Consider the following 19,376-nt stretch of genomic DNA (forward strand, 5'->3'; position numbering starts at 1 on the left):
CATATGTTTCTTGGCCTGCCTTCCATCTCCTTTGGAAAAGTATCTATTTAGGTCCATTGCCAATTTTTTTTATTGGATTGTTTATTTTCCTTTTGTTAAGTTGTATGAGTTCTCTGTAAATGTTGGAGATTAAACCCTTATTGATGATAACATTGGCAAATAGGTTCTCCCATGCAGTGGGCTTTCTTATTGTTTTGTTGATGGTTTCTTTTGCTGTGAAAAAACTTTTTATTTTGATGTAGTCCCATTTGTTTATTTTCTCTTTAGTTTCCATTGCCCTAGGAGCAGTATCAGTGAAGAAATTCCTTCAGCATATGTCTGAAATTTTGCTGTCTGTGGATTCCTCTAGTACTATTATGGTTTCCTGTCTTATGTTTAAGTCCTATATCCATTTTGAGTTTATTTTTGTGTATGGTGTAAGTTGGTGGTCTAGTTTCATTTTCTTGCATGCATCTGTCCAATTTTCCCAACACCATTTATTGAAGAAACTGTCTTGACTTAATTGTATGTTCTTGCCTCCTTTGTCAAATATTAATTGGGCATAGTGGTTTGGGTCGATTTCTGGGTTCTCTATTCTATTCCATTGATCTATATGTCTGTTCTTGTGCCAGTACCAGCAGTTTTGAGAACAGTGGCTTTGTAATACATCTTGATATCTGGTGTTGAGATCCCACCTACTTTGTTCTTCTGTCTCAGGATTGCTGGAGCTATTCAGGGTCTTTTATTATTCCATATGAATTTTTGGAAAGTTCGTTCTAGGTCTGTAAAATATGCCGTTGGTATCTTAATGGGGAGTGCATTAAATCTATAGATTGCTTTGGGTAGTATGGACATTTTAATGATGTTGATTCTACCAATCCATGAACAAGGTATGTTCTTCCATCTGTTTACGTCTTCCTCTATGTCTTTTATCAGTGTCCTGTAGGTTTTCACATATAGGTCTTTTACCTCCTTAGTTAAGTTTATTTCTAGGTATCTTAATTTTTTTGTGTGATGGTAAATAAAATTGCTTTTTTAGTCTCTCTTTCTGTAAGTTCATTATTGGTGTATAGAAATGCAATAGACTTCTGGGGGTTAATTTTGTATCTTGCTACATTGCCAAATTCATTTATTAAGTCTAATAAGTTTTTGATGGAGTCTTTAGGGTTTTCTATGTACAGTATCATGTCATCTGTGAATAAGGACAGTTTTACTTCTTCTTTTCCAATTTGGATGCCTTTTATTTCTTCTTCTTGTCTAATCACAATGGCTAGTTTTTCCAGTACTATGTTGATCAGGAGTGGTGAGAGTCAGCATTTCTGTCTTGTTCCTATTCTTAGGGGAAATGGTTTTAGTTTTTGCCCATTGAGTATGATGTTGGCTGTGGGTTTGTCATATATGGTTTTTATTATGTTGAGGTATGATCATTCTATTCCCACCTTACTGCGAGTTTTTATCAAGAAACAGTGCTGGATTTTGTCAAATGCTTTTTCTGCATCAATTGATATGACTATGTGATTTTTATCTCTCAATTTGTTTATGTGATGTATCACATTTATTGATTTGCGGATATTGTACCATCTTTGCATCCACGGGATAAATCCTACTTGTTCATTGTGTGATCTTTCTGATGTACTGCTGGATCTGATTTGCTAGAATTTTGTTGAGGATTTTGGCATCTATGTTCACGAGGGATATTGGCCTGTAATTCTCTTTCATTGTTTTGTCTTTATCTGATTTTGGTATTAGGGTGATGCTGGCTTCAAACTGGACAACCTGGAGGGAATGGACATATTCCTAGAAAAATACAACCTTCCAAAACTCAATCAGGAAGATTCTAAAAATCTCAATAGGCCAATAACTATGGGAGAAATTGAAGCAATAATCAATAAGCTTCCAACAAACAAAAGCCCGGGGACAGACGGCTTCACAGGGGAGTTTATCCAAACATTCAAGGAAGAACTAAAACCTATCCTCCTCAGACTATTCCAAAAAATTCAAGAGGAAGGAACACTTCCAAGCTCATTCTATGAAGCCAGCATCACCATAATACCAAAACCAGATAAAGACAACACAATGAAAGAGAATTACAGGCCAATATCCCTCGTGAACATAGATGCCAAAATCCTCAACAAAATTCTAGCAAATCCAATCCAGCAGTACATCAGAAAGATCATACACCATGAACAAGTAGGATTTATCCCAGGGATGTAAGGATGGTACAATATCCACAAATCAGTAAAAGTGACACATCACATAAACAAATTGAGAAATGAAAATCACATAGTCATATCAATTGATGCAGAAAAATCATTTGAAAAAATCCAACACCGTTTCTTGATAAAAACTCTCAGCAACTTGGGAATAGAAGGATCACACCTCAGCATAATAATAACCATATATTCCAAACCCACAGCCAATATCATACTCAATGGGCAAAAACTAAAATCATTTTCCCTAAGAAGAGGAAGAATTCAGGGATGCCCACTCTCACCACTCCTGTAAGACATATTACTGTAAGTACTAGCCATTGTGATTAGACAAGAAGAAGAAATAAAAGGCATCCAAATTGGAAAAGAAGAAGTAAAACTTTCCTTATTCACAGATGACATTATATTGTATATAAAAAACCCTAAAGACTTCATCAAAAAATTATTAGACTTAAAAATGAAATCAGCAATGTAGCAAGATACAAAATTAATGCCAACAAATCTATGGCATGTCTATACACCAATAGTGAAGTCACAGAAAGAGAGACTAAAAAAGCAATCTCATTTACCATCACACCAAAAAAAATAAGATACCTACGAATAAACTTAACTAAGGAGGTAAAGGACCTACACGCAGAAAACTACAAGACACTGAAAAAAGAAATAGAGGAAGACATAAACAGATGGAAGAACATACCATTTTCATGGATTGGTAGAATCAACATCATTAAAATATCCATACTACCCAAAGCAATCTATAAATTCAATGCACTCCCCAGTAAAATACCAATGGTATATTTCACAGACCTAGAAAGAACTCTCCAAAAATTCATCTGGAATGAAATAAGACTACGAATAGCTGCAGCAATCCTGAGAAAGAAGAGCAAAGTAGGTGGGCTCTCAATACCAGATATCAAGCTGTTTTACAAAGCCACTGTTCTCAAGAAACAGGAAACCATAAAAATACTAGAGAAATCCACAGACAGCGAAATCTCAGACATATGCCAAAGCAATTTCTTCACTGATACTGCTCCTAAAGCAATGGAAACTAAAGAGCAAGTAAACAAATGGGACTACATCAAAATGAAAAGCTTTTGCACAGCAAAAGAAACCATCAACAAAGCAACAAGAAAGCCCACTGTATGGGAGAACATATTTGCCAATGTTATCACTGATAAAGCTTTAATCGCCCACATTTACAGGGAACTCATACAACATCACAAAAGGAAGATAAAGGATCCAATAAAAAATGTGCAACGGACCTGAATTGATACTTTTCTATTGAAGACAGAAGGAAGGCCAAGAGACATATGAGATAGATATGTCCCATTTGTTTACTTGCTCTTTAGTTTCCATATGTCTTCCTCTATCTCTTTAGTGGATTCCTCAAAGTCACTAATTATCCGAGAGATGCAAATCTAAACAACAATGAGGTACCATTTCACACCTGTCAGAATGGCTATCATCAAAAAATCAACAAATGACAAGTGCTGGCAAGGATGCCGAGAAAAAGGAACCCTCCTTCACTGTTGGTGGCAATGCAGACTGGTGCAGCCACTGTGGAGAACAGTATGGAGTTTCCTCAAAAAATTAAAAATCAAACTCCCATTTGATCCAGTAATCCACTTCTAGGAATATACCCCAAGAAACCAGAAATACCAAACAGAAAGGATATATGCACCCTTATGTTCATAGCAGCACAATTTACAATATTAAGATTTGGAAACATCCTAAATGACCATCAGCAGATGATTGGATTAGCGAACTATGGTACATCTACACAATGAAATACTATGCTGCTCTAAAAAAGAAGGAATTCTTACCATTTGAAGCAGCATAGATGAAACTGGAGAGCATTATGCTAAGTGAAATAAGCCAGGCAATGAAAGAAAAATACCACATGATCTCACTCATTTATGGAAAATAAATTACATTATAACCTGATGAAGCATCAAACAGACTGTCAAATTACAGCGGGAAGGCTGGGGAGTGTTGGGAAAGAGATCAACCAAAGGACTTGTATGCATGCATATAAGCACAACTAATGGACACAATACACTGGGGTGGTGGGATGAGTTCATGTGCAAGAGGGTAGGGGAGGCTGGGAAAAAGTCAATGGTGCAAAAAAGGAGATATATGTACTACTATTTGTAATACTTTAAACAATAAATTTAAAAAAAAAAGAAACTGAAAAGACAAAAAAAAATTGTGTGTTTTTAGAAACAGATTAGAGGCTCCAGAGAGGTCAAAGCATTACTGACCTTACAGTTATTAGATAGAACACATTGCTAACATTTAGTGATTGCTTACAATGAGAATGCATTAGCTCCCATCTTCAAAACTGTGTGACAGGTATCATAATGCTCTTTTTACCTAATAATAGACAAACATGTAAATTGACCATACCTCCGCTATACCACCAGCCAATCAGGAGTGATAGGCAAATTAACCCCAAAAAAGATGGAGGTTAATTTGTATACACAGGCGCCAAGTGACGGGGGCGGGATGCTTGCGTCATTGCCATGGCGACGACACAGGCAGTTCTGCCCCACCTCGGATCTCTCAGGGCCTCTGGGCAGAGTGGGAAGGCAGGGCCGGAGTGGAAAGAGGTGGCTCCCAGGGCGGAAAGAGGTGGATCCAGGAGTGGAAAGAGGTGGCTCCAGGAACGGAAAGAGGTGGCTCAGGGGCCTGAGCGGAAAGGGGTTGGGCTGGAGTGGAAAGGCGATGCCAGCAGCCAGGGAAAGGAAAGCCCATTCTAGCACGAATCTTCATGCATTGGGCTTCTAGTTTATTAATAAAAATCTAAGGCATATTTAGAGCCCAAGTAACTTGATGATGACAGAAAACAAACTCCTCACTGATGACAAAATACAGTCCTTTGTTGTCCATGCATCTTTTATATTTTGTTAACAAAATGAAGTGGAAATCTCTTCAATCCCATTGCCATTTAGGAGGCAAATGAAATTAGCTCTTTTAAGAAATTTCCATTAAGTTAAGGAAATGACCTATAAAAAAGTAGTCCTTATGAAATGTAGTATGGTACTTGATTTTTCAAATTAGGTGATTTGAGCATTGAAAATTAGATATAATGACTGATCTTGTGCAAAACAAAATATTTTTATCCTTTCCCAAATTGTTATACCTCAGTGTGACAAAAAGAAAATATTTTTCTGATTAATATAAGTTTCCTTGATAAATATTTATCTAGCACTTGTTTCTGGACAACGTAAATGGTGACCTTATGAATAATTGGGGGCAATCAGGTCTGCATGGGAGGGCAGTTAGGGGCAACCAGTCTAGCAAGGGAGGGCGGTTAGGGGTGACCAGGCCAGCAGGGGAGGACAGTTAAGGGCGACCAGACTGGCAGTGGAAGGCATTTAGGGGTGACCAGGCTGGCAGGGATGTGGTTAGGGGGAGATCAAGCTGGCAGGCAGGTGCACAATTGGGAGCCAGCAGTCCTGGATTTTGAGCCAGCAGTCCTGGATTGTGAGAAGGATGTCCGACTGCCCGTTTAGGCCTGATCCTGCCAGGGCCAGCCTGACAGGTGAACCAGGCTGAGGTAGGGAGGTGGGAATTAAGAAAAGAAATAAAGACAGGAAAGCGGGATCGGGAGGGCTGCAAGCCATTGACAGACTGCAGCAGCTTTATTAACTGCGTAATGCCTTTTATACACAAACACTGAATAGGAGGTCAGTCAAGAGGAATGTACTCTTTGTTCCTCTTAATCTCTAAGGGAGAGATAAAGCAGAAAGGCAAATTCTCGGTACAGCAAATCTCAGTAAATTGTTACAGACTTCTGGTAAGCCATGAATGGTCGCTCTCATTCTGCTGAAAATTGGAAATTGCCAAACAAACAAGTCTGGGAACACTGTGTGGGTAGGGGACTGAATCTTATCAGTCCCTTTGGGTGTAAGGACTCTGTCAGCTTACACCCGGTCTCCAACATGATTCCAGTGGGATCGGGCCTAAATGGGCAGTCGGACATCCCTCGAGGGGTCCCAGATTGGAGAGGGTGCAGGCTGACTGAGGGACACAACCCCTACCCATGCACAAATTTCATGCACCGGGCCTCTAGTTTAATATAGATAAAATACTGTAATATCATCCCTTTTTCTTTATATCCAATATAATTATGAATATCTTTTTTAAAATTCCTAAATATATTTATTAGGTTTAACTACTTACACTGCACAGGCCCCCTTTCATCTTTCATTAGTAGTCTGTATATAAATAAATAAGAGAAAATGCAAAAAAGGAAACTCCAGGATTAAGGTATAATGGGAAATAATTAGTAGAAGTAATTTTCTACTTAATTTGCAATAAATCAGGTGTTTCTGAATAAATTTTAACTTTTGATAATAGCAGGGATAAGCATGTATTATATATGAACCTATGGTTCTCAAATTGTGTTAGACTTTTAAAAATATTAAAATCCCATTTGTGCATCTATTGCTGCCATCTCTGATGTTCCTTTTCCTCTGGAACTTAAAGATAACAAAATTGTTAACAGGTTGTGTTTCACTAATATATATTGAATAAGTGTTAAGAAAAGTTGGACTGAAGGCACATCCATTGTCTCTTAAATACCTTCTTGTCTTTGATCTCTGACTTAGCCTCCACATTGCTGTTGGAACACTTCCTAAGATACAAATTGCTCATGGCACTTTCGTCTAAGAAAATTTTTAACGTTATTTTTATTGTTGACACTATTACACATGTTCTTATTTCCCTCCACTTTTGCCCACCTCCACCCAGCTCCCCACACCCTTCCCTCTGGCCATCATCACACCATTGTCTGTGTCTATGTGTTATACTTATACTAGAAGCCCGGTGCACGAAATTCGTGCACAGCGGGGGGTTGTCCCTCAGCCCAGCCTGTACCCTCTCCAATCTGGGACTCCTGGAGAGATGTCCAACTGCCCGTTTAGGCCCGATCCCACCAGGATCGGGCCTAAACGGGCAGTCGGACATCCCTCTCACAATCCAGGACTGCTGGCTCCCAACTGCTTGCCTGCCTGCCTTCCTGATTGCCCCTAACCGCTTCTGCCTGCCAGCCTGATCACCCCCTAACCACTCCACTGCCAGCCTGGTTGATGCTTAACTGCTCCCCTGCCAGCCTGTTTGCCCCCAACTTCCCTCCTCTGCCAGCCTGGTCACCCCTAACTGCCCTCTCCTGCAGGGTTGATCACCTCCAACTGCCCTCCCTTGCAAACCTGGTCCCTCTCAACTGCCCTCCCTTGCAGGCCTGGTCCCTCACAACTGCCCTCCCTTGCAGGCCGGGTGCCTCCCAACTGCTCTCTCCTGCTGGCCATCTTGTGGTGGCCATCTTGTGTCCACATGGGGGCAGGATCTTTGACCACATGGAGGCAGCTATATTGTGTGTTGCAGTGATGATCAATCTGTATATTACTCTTTTATTAGATAGGATGTTCTATGGCTAATCCCTGCAAAGGAATTTTTAAAGGCTTTATATTGCTTACAAAGTAATGTTCAAACTCCTCAAGTGTTTTCATAATTTAGCCATTTCTGTTTCATTTCTTATCTCTTCCAATTAGGAATCCTATGCCTTGATCATATTCCATAGCAAAACGTGTTGAAAAATTGTACACTGTCACATATGTAGAGTGCATGCTCTTTGCCCAGGTCTTCTCTGCTGGTGTGTAAAACACGTCAAGTCTCAGTTAAAGTTGATTAACATGAGTCTCCTCTGGAAGACTCTTAACGACAAGGCCATGGTAGTTACTTCATACTCAAAGTTTCATGGTATTTATATCAACTCTCAGTAGTGCTATTACAACACATGCAATTAACTATATTTCTTTCCTGCAGTAGACTCCAATTTCTCAAGAGCAAAACCAACATCTTACATATTCCTACATTCTTACCTTTTAAACCACTGCCTAGAGAGGAATAAATAAATTAATGAAGCAATGAATGACAAGAAATAAGAACAGATAACATGTTCACTAATAAAATAAGAATCAAATGTGTCCTTTGTTGGAGATTAATATAATTCAACCGATGTTGCTATTTAATGAGTGGCAAGATCAGAGCCTCCCTTTGTTTTAAAAAACAACTGACATGAGGCTCTGAGATAAATTTATTTATGGTAGCATAGAAATGCCATGATTTGCTGATCATTACTGAAGCTAAGAATTTAAAACCCCAAGCTTGTCATTTTCTTTCTGTAGATTCTTAGTGTGGTTAGAAGTAGACTTTCTGGCTGGTAGCACTTGTAGTGATTGTATTTTATATGCTTATCATATGGCTCTGTATGACCTACATTCAGTTGAGAAAGGTCAGCCTTTAATGCCATGCTCATTCCAAGTGATGATTTAAGTAACTCTGTCAACACTTGAAGCCATGGACTTCTAACATTCTCATCTTCTTATGGTCACAATATTGCCTTCAGAAGGTCAGATAACTAATTTCAAAATCCCCCATTAAGGGTATATTTTATGTAACCTGCAGTGCAGGAATGATATTTTAAGGGTATGTCTATCTATATTGTTTTAGCTCTTGTTTTGGATTATTTTCACAAGATAATTTTATATTATTTAGTCTTGGAGATAGAGAAAACAGCATATTTCTTCCCTAACCAGTATTACAAAGAACTGCCTCTCAATGTGGCAAGGTTGGGCAGATTTGCTGGTAATACTGTCAGTCTCTTAAGTTTGGGGTTCCTCAACTTTGACATGAACTGATTATGTGCAGTATGTACAACATGCATGTGGATCCTCTTTACATTGCCCCTGCTGCGGATTAGGGGGCAGGTGGAACTGAGCTAACATGAAACTCATTCAACCTCCTGTGCTTTAATAACATTTATTGTCTTTGACTCATGAGTCTTGTGCTTTTTGCCAGAATCTATGAAACTGTGGCTGGCTGACCTATTATAGCCCTTGGAGTTCTGGGCCATTTTGTTATAGGGGATGACTTGCTGGAAGAGGAGGGCACAAGGGCCTCCCATGGGCAAAGTTAGGGATAGGAAAGGCTCCTTATATCCAGTTGTATATTTTCTTGCACAAGTGCTGAGTGAGGAGGATAAGGGTGCCCCACTGTCACAACAGTCAATGAAGCCAAGGGCAAGGAGGTAGGATTGAAACTAGCTGCCTGAGCACTCCTTTTTGTTGTTGCTCACTCCTTTGTAGGCAGGAGGAAGGGCCACAGCCTCCCCGCACCTGGCGTTGGGTGTAATGCAATATCAGATGTTTGTATGACCCACAAGCAAACATCTGACTACTCATAATGAAAAGTCATTATGCCCATGACTTCTAGTTTTAACTCCAACATGTGAAGTGCTTGAAAGTTATCACTTCCAAATGTATGACCAAAAAGCTGGACAACTGTGAATGACTACTTTTCTCATACCCAGTAGAGAACTAAGGATGCAGGGAGAAACTGCTGCCCTGAAATGTGGACAGACTTGCTTCCAGGGAGTCACAGGTGAAATCTGCTTACTTGGCATAGAAACCCCTGCAACAGTAATCAAGTATCAACACTTAAATACTATGTTGGATGAACTCTAGAGCATGAATGTGGATAAGAATGAGAGACACTCCTATCGGCCACAATATTAAGGGAGACCCAACAATTTTATGAGCTTTACCTCAAAAAAAAAAAACAAAAAAAACAAAAAAACAAAAAAAAAACTGCTCCAGATTCTCAAGGTGAGTCTTTGGGAAAAAGAACAAAAAACAAACAAACAAACAACAACCCTTGTGCTTTTTGGCAAGGGAAGTGAAGAGTAATCACTGTGAAGTATACCTGGAGCTTTCTCCACAGCAAAGGACCATTGTCCAGAGGAAAAGAATTTGCCAGTGTCTGTGGACAAAGGGCATCCTCTCACTCTGTTCTGTCACCTAATAGGGGGCAGAGCATAGTCAATGGGTGCCATGCCTTCAAGGAACTAGATTGAGCATGCTGCAGGCAGGGAAAGGAGTAGAGGCCAGTGAAGAAAAAAGATAAACCACTGGAGAAATGCTTGTGAAAGTCAGAGCCCAGCGACAAAGGCTCACTAAAAGGCCAGTATTTAATTGGAAGATCAAAGAATGTTCTTTTATTATAGGAGAAAAATGTTCCTCATCTTCTTCCATTACTAGTGGGGGAGCGGGGGGGGGGGGGGGCGCGGTTCTTGGGTTACTGCTGGAAAAGCATTTTTGGAGGATGAGATAAGATAAAGCTTTATTTTTGTGGAATGATACCCCTGAGTTTCCAAAGCCCCATTTCCCTTAGTCCAGTCATAGAAGAAGTATCTCTGGGGTTTCTGTAAAGCTACAATCAGAGCCAGTGTCCAGCGCTTCCTTCATATGTTGGAGCTGGGCCCATTCAGCATCAGGCTAGTTACATTAGTCCATGTGTGTGGGGTTCCCATGGCCACGTGTCATGTGAGCGGATGCAGAGGAGCAGGAGCAAAAGAGCCCCACAAGCCCAGAGTCACATGAGTCCCAAGAGAGCCAGAGAGTTAACTCCTTTGTTTAGGGGGTTATGTGTCCCAAATCCTCATGCCTTTGCAGGCCATTCCCATTCTGGCAACTCTCTCTGTCCCCAGGTATGATTGACAGCAAGCACATTCCAGGTGTCACCCCAGTTTCCTAGCATGCATCTATCTTCCCTTTGTCCAGTCCCCTCCCCCAATATTTGGCAGGGAACATGCCTACAATGTCTGGCCTTTTCTCTGCTCCTTTCCTGTTATTAATAACTTGCTAATTACAACAGTATCACTCTGGCTCCCTCACACATTACCACCTCACCAACAGAGGACCCAGGATAAAGCAGTGAATTATAGTTGAAAGGTTTTAAGACTCAGGCTCATTCCAGAGAAGGAGTTCTTACAAAAACACAAAGTCAAAAGGGGAAAGAAAATAAGGACAGTAGAGGACGTAGAAGCCTCTGGCACGTATAGCTACAGAAAACATTAAACCAAACTCAAGTCCTAGAGATAATAACATAAACCCTCACACTGAAGGCCTACTTATCTCCATTCCTTTGGTGACACAGAATGTCCAGCTTTTCTCAAAAAGTACAAGTGCTAGGAGCAGAAATAGAAGAGTGGAGACCGGCTATAATTACAAGAAATATTAATCATGCTCTGTGAAATATTAATTAGGCTCTGTTAACTCTACTTGTTCTGTTCTGATTAGAGATAGCACATTCTAACCTGGCTGGGAGTTGAACGCCCGTGGATATGGGAGTTAACCTCCTTTCCCAAGAACTGACTATCATCATGGAAAGATTAACAACATTGTTGTTGAAACAATCGGGTCCTAGAGGTGCCTTTCCTTTGTGACCCCCCACCCCCAATCCATATTGCCTGTAACCATTATACCTTGTCTGCTTCCCCGTGCCTGTTATTCCCACTTTCCCATGTAACCTTTGTCCTTCTACCCAATAGAAGTAGCTGCCTAATGTGGGTGGAGTAGAGCAGATTTTCGTGGCTAACCTGCTGCTCTCCCATATTGCCAGCATTATTGGAATAAACATTCATATATGATTCAACCCTGGCTCTGCTTAATTGGATCAAGTCAACTGGTTGTCCAGTTTCATTTTCTGGTGATTCTGTGGGACCACAAGTGGGGAGACTCCTCTGGGTGAATAGCAAGGATCCCATTTGCTGCTTGCACTTGGGGTTCCTGGGTCGGAGGCCTGGAATCTTTTATTCACAGCTGCCTGGAATTTTCCTGTTTTTGAGTCCCAGCTACAGCCTCAGTCATCACTGTAATCTCACCTAAGACCTAAGTTGAACTGAGTGTTCTATAATTCTGTAATGAGTGGCATCTGTTGTATGTTGCTCTTCCATCTGATGTGAGTCAGATCAGCTCCTGGTTGCCAGTGGCCTCTCAAGGTCCTTGCCTGGTCTCTGCATTCAATCCTGATGAGCTTAGGATGGAGACATGGCCCTGCATAGGCAAGGATATTCTTTTAAGTGTGTTTAGAGAATTATAAGATAACTAGTGGCCCAGGTGCACAAAATTAGTGCATGGGGGGTGTACCTTAGCCTGGCCTGCACCCTGTCCAATCTGGGACATCCCCCTTGCAATCTGGGACCACTGGTTCCGAATCACTCACCTGCCACTCCACGCCCCAAGGGTACCCCACTCTGATCCGGGACACCCTTCAGGGCAAACCAGCTGGCCCCCACCCTTGCACCAGGCCTCTATCCTATCTAATAAAAGAGTAATATACAGATTGGTCATCACTGCAACACACAATATAGCTGCCCCCATGTGGTCAAAGATCCTGCCCCCATGTGGACACAAGATGGCCACTACAAGATGGCCAGCAGGAGAGGGCAGTTGGGAGGCACCCGGCCTGCAAGGGAGGGCAGTTGAGAGGGACCAGGCTTGCAAGGGAGGGCAGTTGGAGGTGATCAACCCTGCAGGAGAGGGCAGTTAGGGGTGACCAGGCCGGCAGAGGAGGGAAGTTGGGGGCAAACAGGCTGGCAGGGGAGCAGTTAAGCATCAACCAGGCTGGCAGTGGAGTGGTTAGGGGTGATCAGGCTGGCAGGCAGAAGTGGTTAGGGGCAATCAGGAAGGCAGGCAGGCAAGCAGTTGGGAGCCAGCAGACCTGGATTGTGAGAAGGATGTCCGACTTCCCGTTTAGGCCTGATCCCACCAGGATCGGGCCTAAACGGGCAGTCGGACATCCCTCCAGGAGTCCCAGATTGGAGAGGGTACAGGCTGGGCTGAGGGACAACCCCCCACCATGCACGAATTTCGTGCATCGGGCTTCTAGTATATATATATAGATGGTGCACTTAGATTGAGGTACACTATTTTCTGCCAGGCTAAATTATCTATCTCATATACTCACATTTTATTACTAACTAACAAACTTTATTTTTTCTTTCAGGTCTTTATCTGGGATTTCAAGACACAAATGTGTGGTAAGTCACACATATGTTAGGGAAATGTACTAGTATACTGAATTCTCTGGAGATACAGTATAAACTAATTTTTTAAAAATTTATATGTTCAAAGTAATTTAGTACCTGGGGAGAATACTTCTATAACAACATATAAATTGGTTTGCTTTGGGATATGGTGTTCAAGAATCTCATATCCACATGAGAATTCTTTGTAATCTAGATAATTTTCCTTTAGAGTACAGAAAGCATAAATACTACATGGGATCAAGTGTTGATTAATCTGTAATACTTAGAATATTCAACACATAATGGGAACATTTAATTCACTGCATAAAAATCTGTAATAAAATAGTTAATCAAACTCTTTCCAAAGTAGGGGCTAAAAAACAATCATAGATTGTAGAATAGAGTGAAATCCATTTAAAAAAATGGAACATTGGTGTGTTCTGTTCAGCTGATGATAAGAGATCTAAGTATTGAAACTGAGATTTTTTGTCAGAATAAATCTGTGGGTATATCTTATTTTAAAAGGTGTTTGAGTTTTTAACTGTTTTTGGTAGACTCGAAAAGATGAAAACAATATTTCTCAAAAGTAATGGCAATGTTCCCTGGTAAGTATATTTTATCTCACATTTGTTCTATTTTCACCTTTAACCTTGTTTCCCCAACATTTTAAATTTTAAGGTAGGGAAAATGGTGAAGAAGACAAATGAAATATAATGAACATTTAGTATTGAAATCCTTTTTCTTTTTGAAATCTATCTAATATTGATAGTATCTAATACAAAGAAATATACCTGCATTCATAGGCCTGACTTCTAACGGTTTCATTTTGTCAACTTTGTTGTTGTTTATGTTACAGTGTATGTTGGGAGATAGTTGGTGTGCACAATTGTTGAAGTTGGACAAAGAAATGATTTGACGTGATAAAATTCTTATTTGGGTGATTTAAATATAACTTTTCTACAGTGTTGCCATTATGGTAAGTTGTGTAAATGAGGAAAATTTTATAACAGGCAACTTCACAATTATCTGCATGTGGAAGGAATGTCCAGGGAGAAAGGCTAGTTTGTTTTCACTCATAAATGTCTATATACATACATGATTTCGATAATAAATCTCTAATAATTTCCTTTAATGAAATCATGCATGTAGTCTTCACTTTATCTCTGTTCAGGCTGTTTCCTCTCTAAGGAATGAATACATTCTCTAATATTTTTATATTCTAAGACCTCTTTAAATCTAACTTTCCTTCTGTGAACTCATCTAGATATTATTGGAACCAAGGTTTATTTGTCCTTAAAAGTTTATTTTTATTTCTATATATATGGCTCTTTAATGATAATACATGTTTTAAATAAGTTAGAAATAATAATTTTTGTATTCTCAAACAGAAAACATTATTTTATCATAAGACCTTAATCATTTTATGTGTTAGATGAAGATACTGAGGAAAGAAATTTTCCTTAGAGATATTGTTAAGCTTTTTTATTTTAAAGAAATAAGCTATTATCTGGCCCATAGTATTATGTAAAAAATGTATACTTCTAAGGAGACTACTTTGGAAATCTTAATGCTGATGTCCAACTTAATAGCTGTGCAAACCTGAACAATCTGTCTCAATATATGCCTCTTGTTGAGACTAGTCATCTATAGATATTTCCTTAACTGTGTTTACCAAACATTTGAATATTCTTATGATAAGAAAATATATACCTCACACTATTCTGTGATTTTTTTGTGTTTGTAATTTGCCAAATAATTATCTTCTCTTTCAGGCTATGATGATTTCACAACTGTTTATGTTTCCGTCTATATTTTAGACAAAGAACAAAAAGGTAAGTATAAGAAAGGCAAGCAGATGGAGAGAAGTTGCATTGGTAAATAGTTTCTCTTTACAATTTTACTTACTAATCTACATATTTTTAATCTTCTTTTTACTTTTCCCCTCAAATTCACTATCCTATCTCTCAAAAACCCTTCTTCCCTCTCTAGGTTTCTATAAAGCTTTATCTTTGCTCTTATATTTCTCTTTACTCCTTTCATCTCATATGATTTAAGAATCCATATTTATATGCTTATCTCTGCTTCTTTTTTAAATGAAAATTTTAAGAGAAAGAAACTTTGATTTGTTGTTCCTCTTATTTATGCATCCCTTGGTTGATTCTTCTATATGCCCTGACTGGGAACTGAACCCTCAACCTTGGTGTATTAGGATAACACTTTAACCAACTGACCTACCCAACCTGGGCTATTTCTCTCAGCTTTTATATTCCTTATTCTCACAAATTAGCAGTTTCTTCTTACACAGACTGACATTACCAGACTGTGCTTGTTGATTTTCTTTTGGGGTACAAATTGGTAAGTGCTGGTTTGCAACAGAGATTGAGGGGATGGACATACTATTGAGAACAGATTTTTCCCCCCCAATATCTCCTAATCACTTACCTGGAATTGGATATCATTAACCATGAAAATAAATGGGACAAGAATCAGGCATTTGAATTTGCTTAGTTGAGTAAAATAGTAAATGTATATTAGCCTTGTTTATTGATGATGGCTAGGTTTGTGGTACATGTGTGTGGGGGGCAAATTATGAGCTTGTAGTGACATCATTTTGATTCTAGGATGAAAACTTCTTTATTAAACAGGAAATGGCATGCCATCCTGACCCTTGAATATTAACAGGAGGAAAAAACACATTTTCATATGCTTTGAAAATCTCTCTAATCTCTCTAATTTACCCACATAAAAACAATCAACAATTACTATTGCTATATAGGTTATTCTCTAGTACAATTTTCAACTACAGTTTTAACTACTTTTTTACTGCCACCCCCCCCAAAGAAAACATTTAAAAAAAATAAAAGAGCAATGTGTTTTTCTATCTGAAATATCAGTTTGCTAACTTTAGTTTCAACGTTAATTATCATGGTTATTTTTTCATTGGGACCATCATTTTCTTCTTTTTCCCTATTCAGATATAGCAAGTATAGTAATGGGAAATCATACGAGAGTGACAGTGTTTATCCTAGCAGGTTTGACTGATGACCCACAATGGAAAGTTGTGTTATTCATCTTCCTGCTTCTCATTTACATGCTAAGCATCACTGGCAATCTGATCATCATCATACTCACCTTGGTGGATATTCACCTCAAGACCCCCATGTATTTTTTCCTTCGGAATTTTTCCTTTTTAGAAATTTCCTATACTAGTACATGCATTCCTAAATTTTTGCTTACTATGGCAACAGGGGACAAAACCATTTCCTATAATTGTTGTGTTACTCAGGTGTTTTTTGCCTTCCTTTTGGGGGCATCTGAATTTTACTTGCTGGCAGCTATGTCCTATGACCGCTATGTTGCCATCTGTAAGCCCCTGCATTACTCAGTCATCATGAGCAATAAAATCTGCACACAGCTTGTCCTCAGTTCTTGGCTTGCTGGTTTTTTTGTCATCTTTCCACCGCTCATCTTAGGCCTGGACCTTGACTTCTGTGCCTCCAATATTATTGAGCATTTCTACTGTGACACTACTCCTCTTATGCAGATCTCCTGCACAGACACACAGACTCTTGAGCTGATGGGATTCATCGCAGCTTTGGTGACACTCATGATCACATTGATAATGGTGATAATATCATATGCCTTTATTGCCTTGACCATTTTAAGATTCCCTTCAACTAGTCAGAGGAAAAAAGCTTTTTCAACATGTTCTTCTCACATGATTGTGATATCCCTTTCTTATGGCAGCTGTATTTTCATGTATGTTAATCCATCAGTCAAACAAAAGATATATTTTTCCAAGGGAATTTCCGTGCTCAATACTTCAGTTGCGCCACTTTTGAACCCTTTCATCTACACTTTACGGAACCAACAAGTGAAAAAAGCCTTCATGAGTATGATCCACAGGGTTATTTTTTTCTCAAAGAAATGAATGTCCTATTGCACTCTCTATTAAAAAAAATGAACAAAGGAGCCCCTAATAATAACAGTATATCTAATAGTATCTTCCATACATAGTTTCTCCTTTTTTCCCTTTCTTTTCTAGGATGTTTACCTTTATCTCTTTGAAGCTTTATTTTCACAGAAATCATTGTTCTACATTAATATTCTTTATTTTCTTCAATATAGATATTTTTTTCTCACCTCATTTTGTTTTCCTCTGGATATGTAAAAGAAATTGAACTAAATATTTAATCTGTCTTTTTCTATCTTTCAATTCTAATTAGTCAAGACAATGAAATAATATTTAATTTGAATTATGTTTCATGTAGCATGCAATGCAAAGTTTGTTACTGTACTTTAATTATGATCATTGGTAACTTATTTAAAACTAATATTCATTTACATTTTCTGTAATACTACTGATTTATTGGTGCACTTTCTATTTGAAATAATTAAAAGCAAACTGTAACAGATTTGCAAGAGTGTTGATGCTCATCTTTGAAAATGTTTGTTTATTAAAAATATGATTGTTGTTTTAAAGTACATTTTATAAAACTAGTTATTTATAAGAAATATTTGAAAAATAGCAATAGAAATGAGATAAAAGATAGGTAGGAAGAAAACTACATAAGGTATATAGTTGACTAGACAATTATATAAGTTTATGTAGCATTTGTAGAATGAACAGGATCTTAAATATATTTGGATCATAGATATGATTTCAGGGAAAATGGTTACTTAAACAATTAATTATATTTTTTCTTGATAATTTTGTTTGTATATCCGTTTTGATAAAGTTGATTTAATAATCCTAAAACATTATCAAACTTTTAGAAATTTTAAGAGCAAGGAAATGAGAAAAATATGTATGTTAATTTTGAGTTAATCTAATAAAAATAAAACCTGAGTTTCTCTTACTATTATGATTAATTTTGATTCTGTTATATCTCAGTCAGGATGACTTCCCTTATCACATCTAAGGTAAACCACTAATTCATCACTGAGCTGTTCTGAAATGCTTTACTTAATAGATATTTAAATGTCTGCCCTCTATTAGTTATTTACCATAGAGGATGTTTTGTGACTTTTAATAAGGATCACCAATATTTTTTAAGGTGAAGTCATCTTGGCATGTGATTAGAGTCTGTAAAACGTGCAGATAATTCTCCCATAAATGTAAGTTCTAGACAGAAATGTGGTTTATTTCTGAATATTTCAAATGTAAGTTTCTATGGTTTAGAATATATTTATCATCTTGTAGTGCTCTCTTTTTCCCAACATGGCATAATCACTATAATCAGATTGTCTAAAAATCTCTAATTTTAAGTTAGTCAGTCATAATTTGAAATATTCAGTTATACATGTTTTCTTTTCTTACTTAATTTACTAGAATTTTTTATTATTCATGATATTATTTACTAAACATTGAAGTAGGGTTTCCATTGTGATCAAAATACTTGAAATATTCCATTCCTAATAAATATATTTTCTTGCTTGTTTTGTAATCTGAATTTGAAAAGTATCATCCTTGCCTACATTTATCTGTTATTCCCTTCATCAACTTTTACTTCACATTCTCTTCACAGCCATCTTTTACTGGTTTATAAGCCACCAATTCAGTAACCTCTTTTAAACACAGCCTTTCCAGATTAGTCATCTTTTTACTGTCATAGTAATGAATATCAGCATTACTTAGAACAATTGATCTCTGCCTTAATAGTTAAAAGAATTTAGTTGTTTTGATTAAATTAGATTTTATTGTGTGGTTTTCTGTGATTATATGGAAGGTGTTTTTGTTTGTTTGTTTGTTTTGTCAATCCTCACCCAAGGTTATTTTTCCATTGATTTCTTAGAAAGAGTGGAAGGGATGGGGGGGGAGGGGGAGACAGAGAGAGAGAAACATCAATGTGTGAGAGAGACACATTGATTTGTTGCCTCCCCCGAACGCACCCCGACCAGGCCTGGGGATAAACTTGCAACCCAGGTATGCGCCATTGGCCAGAATCAGACCCAGAGCCCTTCAGTCCAGGGGCCAATGCTCTGTCCACTGAGCCAAACTGGCTAGGGCTGGAGGTTTCTCTCTCTCTCTCTCTCTCTCTCTCTCTCTCTCTCTCTCTCTCCCCCTACCCCTACCCCTACCCCTTCCTCTACCTCTACCTCTACCTCTACCTCTATCTCTATCTCTATCTCTATCTCTATCTATCTCTATCTCTATCTCTATCTCTATCTCTATCTCTATCTCTATCTATCATCTCTTTTTTTGCTGATTCCCCCGTGCTTGATTCCTAAATATTAGAATCCTCAATGCTCTTCTCTTTATTATCTTTGCAATTTCCCTAATGATGGATCACATCTAATTCCAATAGTGTGTG

At 38.4% G+C, this 19,376-nt stretch overlaps 2 protein-coding genes across 2 annotated transcripts in view; both read left to right on the forward strand.

The window, feature by feature from the left end:
- LOC307101486 (olfactory receptor 6C3) overlaps positions 1-19,376 on the forward strand; it is a gene marked incomplete at both ends in the record, with an annotated part of 66,122 nt that overhangs the window by 13,631 nt on the left and 33,115 nt on the right. The gene's annotated exons all lie outside the window — the stretch shown is intronic.
- LOC307101494 (olfactory receptor 6C75-like) lies at positions 16,055-16,993 on the forward strand (the record flags this gene model as incomplete). The annotated part of the gene is made up of 1 exon (XM_079774487.1): positions 16,055-16,993. One exon carries the CDS (start codon positions 16,055-16,057, stop codon positions 16,991-16,993), a length of 939 nt encoding a protein of 312 aa, XP_079630613.1.

Source organism: Cnephaeus nilssonii (genome assembly GCF_951640355.1).
Source record: "Cnephaeus nilssonii genome assembly, chromosome: 6".
Taxonomy (NCBI): Eukaryota; Metazoa; Chordata; class Mammalia; order Chiroptera; family Vespertilionidae; genus Cnephaeus; species Cnephaeus nilssonii.